Genomic DNA, 6,978 nt, shown 5'->3' on the forward strand with positions numbered 1-6,978 from the left:
GGATCATAAGAACAAGTCCCAATACCCAGCCACTCGTCTCTCCTCCGACAGGTTCACTTACCATGACGGTGATGCCATCTTTTTCCAGGGGCGTCTTATCGTACGTGATCTCGCACACTCTCACCACGGTGGTGGCCCCGTACTTCTTCAGATCCTGCAAGAGAGCACAGAAGGGAGACGGTGAGGACAATGCAAAAGGACGTTAAAAGTAGAGCTCCGCCCACAACGCATATTCTGCTTTGGGTTTAATGGGGAAGGCAGAGATCAAACCCCAAACCCCAGCCGTCGCCCGCCCACCCCCCGTGGAAAGATTTCACTCACTCGCTATTCCCATGACCACACAGGAAGTGAAGGCAAATCTCTCCAACAGGGACACACAATGGTAAGAGCCAATAGAGGAGCGAATCATTTCCGCTTTACTCAATATGGGAAAAAATAATAATTGGCTGTTCCAATCCTTCATGTACAAGAGAATGAATGAGCGCACGGCACAATGCGCAAGGAGAAGGTTCATTCTCAAGGTCAATGGTGGCCCAGTGCACCCCAACATCTCGCCTGAGTCTCATTAGGATACCTTAAAGCTCAACTCCCCCCTTGTAAATCCGCCCACACATTTTATGACATATTTTCACCATTCAGGGCAGTAACACTCTGAACCCAGGCTGTGAAATTCTTCTTCGCCAGGGGGCGGGCCCATGACAGCCTCCCCCAGGGGGCGGGCCCATGACAGCCTCCCCAGGGGGCGGGCCCATGACAGCCTCCCCAGGGGGCGGGCCCATGACAGCCTGCACTCATAGGAAATGGGCTGAATGATGCAGACCGTCATTCAAACCAAGAGACTGGTGGCATCTAGTGGCAGAGTAGTAGTACTGCAAGGGACAGTTATTCTGATCAAGTGGCTGACCCAGAATGGGTAGAGATCTAAGGAATTCAGACTTCACAAGTCTGGACATAGTAACGGGGTTTGGGACTTGTTTAGAGTGACTCACGAACATGCACTTTAATTGTTCTCAATCGAAAACTGCAACATGATGCAGATTCTTTTTTCATTTGCATGTTTTGGGAAGATGCGCCCATCTAAAATAAAGACAGCATGTTGCAGTTTTGATTTTGCTACATTGTCATCATTTATACACTGCAGCCAAGTGAGCAGAGGAACAAAGTCTCGGTCTTCATGGGGTGGTGGAGTACAGCTACGGGGAAGGAAAAAAAGGGAAGGCGATGCAAAGTGTAACAAATTTTACTCCATTTTTAAAACACTTCATTATTATTTTTACCCATTCCGTTTACTCTTCACCATTTCTTACTCTCAATATAAACTTTCCGGCTTTTCACATAAAAAAAAAAAAAGGAGGAATTATAGCGGGAAAATAGCACAAAAAAAAGGATCATCATCTGCTGACCCTCAAACATATGCCGGGGATTATGCAGAACAGGCGGAGTGCAAAGCAAGCGGAGGAGAGAGGAACGTCGCCGCCCACAAATTTACATGAAGGAAAAACGTATGCAAAGTGTTCTTTTCTTATCCTTCCCGGTAAAGGGGAATTAAAGGGGACGGGGACTCCGAAAGTGACGCTCTGCTGGTGCAGGGAACATCTAGTTGTGCATAAGTAGCACCCAAAAGGTATCTGGTTGGTCTTTTATTCTTCCTGGAAAATAGCAGAGCACTTCCTGTGCCTGGGCACTCCCCATATCAGAGCACTTCCTGTGCCTGGGCACTCCCCATATCAGAGCACTTCCTGTGCCTGGGCACTCCCCATATCAGAGCCCTTCCTGTGCCTAGGCACTCCCCATATCAGAGCCCTTCCTGTGCCCAGGCACTCCCCATATCAGTCCCCCATTCCTGTGCCCAGGCACTCCCCATATCAGAGCCCTTCCTGTGCCCAGGCACTCCCCATATCAGAGCCCCATTCCTGTGTCCAGGCACTCCCCATATCAGAGCCCTTCCTGTGCCCAGGCACTCCCCATATCAGAGCCCTTCCTGTGCCCAGGCACTCCCCATATCAGAGCCTTTCCTGTGCCCAGGCACTCCCCATATCAGAGCCCCATTCCTGTGCCCAGGCACTCCCAATATCAGAGCCCCATTCCTGTGCCCAGGCACTCCCAATATCAGAGCCCCATTCCTGTGCCCAGGCACTCCCAATATCAGAGCCCTTCCTGTGCCCAGGCACTCCCAATATCAGAGCCCCATTCCTGTGCCCAGGCACTCCCAATATCAGAGCCCCATTCCTGTGTCTAGGCACTCCCAATATCAGACAGAGCTCTTCCTGTGTCTAGGCACTCCCCATATCAGAGCCCCATTCCTGTGTCTAGGCACTCCCCATATCAGACCCCCATTCCTGTGTCTAGGCACTCCCCATATCAGACCCCCATTCCTGAGTCTAGGCACTCCCCATATCAGACCCCCATTCCTGAGTCTAGGCACTCCCCATATCAGACCCCCATTCCTGTGCCTAGGCACTCCCCATATCAGAGTCCTTCCTGTGCCTAGGCACTCCCCATATCAGAGTACTGCCTGTGCCTAGGCACTCCCCATATCAGAGTCCTTCCTGTGCCTAGGCACTCCCCATATCAGAGTCCTTCCTGTGCCTAGGCACTCCCCATATCAGACTCCTTCCTGTGTCTAGGAACTCCCCATATCAGACTCCTTCCTGTGTCTAGGCACTCCCCCTTATCAGAGCACTTCATGTGTCTAGGCACTCCCCATATCAGACTGCTTCCTGTGTCTAAGCACTCCCCCATATCAGTGCTCTTCCTGTGCCTCAGCAACGCTGATACCAGAGTCCTTCCTGTGCCGAGGCACTCCCTGTTCTGTAGCCTCATAGCTGTATATCTGCAGTGTGAGATCAGCTAAGGCACTGCTGTCTTTTTTCAGGCTCCCCCGCCCCAAGCCCTCCTTGTGATCCTGCCAGCAACAAAGTTCCTGTTCACAGGGTGACAATGCAATACTCACTCACCATACTGCATCTAGGGAGGAACAGAAGAGCAGAGTATAGCCAGGAGAGGAGAGTTATATAGAGGAAGGAGCAGAGTCCTCCAGCAGTGCAGAGTATTTCAGGAGAGGAGAGTTATAGAGGAAGGAGCAGAGTCCTCCAGCAGAGCAGAGTATTTCAGGAGAGGAGAGTTATAGAGGACGGAGCAGAGTCATCCAGCAGAGCAGAGTATATCAGGAGAGGAGAGTTATAGAGGAAGGAGCAGAGTCATCCAGAGGATATATAACAGTCATAACAGTGACCCGGGGGTGTATTCAGCTCCTCAGACCCCTGACCTCTCTTGCCCCGAGGAATTGATGTGAACAGTACAAGATGAATTATATAAAATGTGGCCGCGGCCGGATGATCACTCCGACTAGTCACACCATCCAAATCCAGTGTATTTATTTTTAGTTTGGTTGAAGTTCCCAAACATCCAATAAAGCGGAGAGCGGAGTTTGGATCGGTTCCACCCCTGTAAACAGCGCTCGGGGATTTTGGCCAATGCCAGTCTACGCAGACTTCCCAAAAATAGCAAAAAGCCGATCCGACCCGCTGCCAAGTGCCCGGCTGGAGAGCCAGAGACACAGCGCGGCACACACTGGATATCTCCGAGCTGGCTGGGACCCCGCGGGTCTCTCTGTCCCCGTACAAGGCGGACTTCCCAGGGACAGAGCTCAGTCTATCAATTCTAATAGAAGGGATACAAATCATAAAAGGCATTTTATATGCCCGGGCATTCATTGAAAATGTACCCCCAACCCCCCCCCGTTCATGTTCAGGCATCATTATTAATTCTTTTAATGAGAAACATCTTTAAGGACTCCCTACAACGTCATCGGCAGGGTTGTAAATATCATGCACGGGCAGCTGCTGGGAGCTCGGTTCTTATTAATGCACACACGCCTCCAGAGCTACATATCCCAAGAGATCTTTCCCTACAGTGTACGGGGAGGCTCCCGGGAGTCATGGCAGCAGTACTGATTTGCTGAGAATAAAAACAACGTTTGCATCTGGAGAAGGACAGAGAGGGGTGAGGACAGGATGAGCTCTGTAGTCCAGCAGGCAGGGCTGACAAGTCCTATAAGTTGTGAGGTGATCGGCCTCCATGAATCAGACTTGTTTTTCCAGCACATCCCACAGGGCCAGATTTCCCACAAGGCCAACCAAGGCCCAGCCTCGGGGCAGCAGGGGTGTGGAATTCCCATCTCCAGACGCCTGGGACATGCAGTTGTGGATGCGGGATGGGCAGTTGTTTTCTACATTTAGCCCGGCTTTGAGCAAGCAGAGCTAAATGTACAGCGTGGAAGCCGCCGCTTGTTTTGTACAAGTGATCTCAGCAATGTCGCCCAGATCACTTGTATGCAGCCTGCAGGCCTGCCATTCTCTATTGGGGTTTGGCGGTTAGGGGAGGGGGGGCGCATTGAGGAACCTGGCCTTGGGGCAGCAGAGAGTAAATCTGGCCCTGCCAACAGATGATCAATTGGGCTGAAATCTGTCCAATTTGGAGGCCAAGTCAACACCTCAAACCATTATTGAACCATTTTTTGCAGTGTGGCAGGGCGCATTATCCTGCTGAACGAGGCCACTGCTATCAGGGAATACCGTTTCCATGAAGGGGTGTACTTGGTCAGTGACAATGTTTAGGTGGGTGGTACGTGTCAAAGTAACATCCACATGAATGGCAGGACCCGAGGTTTCCCAGCAGAACATTGGCCAAAGCATCACACTGCCTCCGCCGGCTTGTCTTCTTCACATAGTGCATCCTGGTGCCATCTCTTCCCCAGGTAAGTGACACACACGCACCCGACCATCCACATGAAGTAAAAGAAAACGTCATTCATCAGACCAGGCCACCTTCTTCCATTGCTCCGTGGTCCAGATCTGATGCTCACGTGCCCATTGTTTGGTGGTGGACATGGGTCAGCATGGGCACCCTGACTGGTGTGTAGCTACGCTACCCCATACACAACAAACTGCGATGCTCTGTGTGTTCAGACACCTTTCTATCAGAACCAACATTTACTTTTCCAACAATCTGATCTACAGTGGCTCTATTGGATCGGACTACACGGGCCAGCCTTCCCTCCCCATGCGCATCAATGAGCCTTGGCCGCCCCATGACCCTGTCACCAGTTCACCGTTTTACTTCCTTGGACCACCTTTGGTAGGTCGTGATCACTGCAGACCGGGAACATCCCACAAGAGCTGCAATTTTGGAGTTGCTCTGACCCAGTCGTCTACACATCACAATTTGGTCCTTGTCAAAGTCCCTCAAATCATTACACTAGTCCATTTCTTCTGCTTCCAACACATCAACTTCAGGGACAAAATGCCGAATACACTAGTATATCTTCTCCCCACCCCCACTTCCATGTGCCATTGTAATGAGAATCAATGTTAGCTTACAATGTATCTTTTCTCTTTGTGGAAAATGAGGAGTATCCTTCTCCTGGAATCATTGCCGCTGCCACTTTATTACCAGCATTAGGGATGCATAGATACCGTTTTTTTGGTAGCGAGTACCGATATTTTTGTTTCGGTACTCGCCGATACCGAAAACCGAGACCGGAAGTCCCATTAAGAAAGCCAGGCGGCGTGTAATGATTTACCACCCGGCTTCCCGATTAGCAGGGAAGCAGTCCCCATGCTTCTCGTCACTAGATGAGAAGCATGGAGTCGGCTTTCTGGCCAATCAGGAAGCCGGGGCGCTGTGTATTGGACGGAATCCTCCCTGATTTGACGGGAAACCGGCTCCATGCTCTCTCCTCACGAGGTGATGAAAAAGCATGAAGCCGGCTTCCGGGCCAATCAGAGAGCCGGGCGCGGCATCTTTAGATGGCGCCCGGATTCCCGATTTGCCAGCTTTCTGACCAGTCAGGAAACCGGGCAGTGTGTAATGACTGGAAGCTGGCCAATCAGGAAGCCGGGTGCCGCGCTCTGATTGGCCCGGGAAGCTCCCTCGTTTCTTAAGACGCATGGAGCCGGCTTCCCAGCCAATCAGGGAGCCGGGTACCACGTCATTACACGGCGCCCGGCTTCCTGATTGGGCAGAAAGCCGCCTCCATGCTCCGTCACAAGTGACGAGGGAGCATGGTGCCGGCTGCCCGGCTAATCAGGAAGCCGGGCGCCGTGTAATGACTCGCTGCCTGGCTTCCTGATACCGGAAGCTCAGGTATCGGGCTAGGCATCACGAGTGCTCGCCCAAATACTCGGCATCGGCACCGATACTGATAGCAGTACCCCCAACAAGAATTATTGTATACAATAAACCGAATATTGAATTTCTGGTCCCCCAAGTCCCACATTTCATGACATTTTCATGGTTAAAAAAATAAATAAAATACATTTACTTTGATGCACTCACCTCGATGAAGGTGTTCATTGTGGCGTTGGTGGGATTGTGGGTGATAAGAAAACGCATATTTTTATAGCAGACTTCCACTGGAGCTGGCCGGTTGATGCGTGCCATGGCGACAGATCAAAAAAAAAGGTACAAACTGGGCGATAAAAACGTACAAAACACACAAATATTGTGCAAAATATTTCAGAGTAAAATACAAAGGAAGCTGAACAGCGCCGGCTCCCTTAACACGCCAAGAAAAAAAAAAACACACAGCGACCAAAAAAAGGCTCAGTAGTGTTCAGTACGCAAGTCCGTGCAGACGCCGACTTGTCAAAGTCCTTACAAGTCCGAATCCTTCCCTTACTTACATTAGAAAAAAAAAAAGAATCCTGGCAGTTCCGATCAAAGCGGCTGATCTGATTGGACCAATCACGTTACCCCATCTGGATAGATTGTGAATTTTCCACCCGGCACAAACTGTGGTGGAACCGCGTGGTCCTGGGCACAAGAAAGTCCTTTGCTGGGGTAGATCCACGCGCGGTAGGCTCTAATGGTGGTTGTTGCCGATGACCGCGACCCGGCTTCCGGGGGTTGGGCAGAGCGTGTATTTCATGCGGGGAAGAGGTGTTGAGCGTGGCAGTATTCAAAGGTGTATGTCAG

At 51.0% G+C, this 6,978-nt stretch overlaps 1 protein-coding gene across 3 annotated transcripts in view; it reads right to left on the bottom strand.

The window, feature by feature from the left end:
• PTP4A3 (protein tyrosine phosphatase type IVA, member 3) overlaps positions 1 to 6,582 on the bottom strand; it is a 20,064-nt gene extending 13,482 nt beyond the window's left edge. For 2 of the 3 annotated variants that reach the window (XM_018560930.1, XM_018560931.1), the window contains exons 1-2: positions 6,340 to 6,444; positions 62 to 154 (exon numbers count right to left, since the gene is read on the bottom strand). In XM_018560930.1, the coding sequence (XP_018416432.1) occupies positions 62 to 154; positions 6,340 to 6,444 (198 nt within the window). Of the gene's footprint in view, positions 1 to 61; positions 155 to 6,339 lie in introns of all 3 variants that reach the window. The other variant, XM_018560932.1, reaches the window with a different exon arrangement.
• Positions 6,583 to 6,978: the final 396 nt, after the last annotated feature.

The sequence above is a fragment of the Nanorana parkeri genome, unplaced genomic scaffold (genome assembly GCF_000935625.1).
Source record: "Nanorana parkeri isolate BGI_ZX_2015 unplaced genomic scaffold, ASM93562v1 scaffold488, whole genome shotgun sequence".
Classification (NCBI taxonomy): Eukaryota; Metazoa; Chordata; class Amphibia; order Anura; family Dicroglossidae; genus Nanorana; species Nanorana parkeri.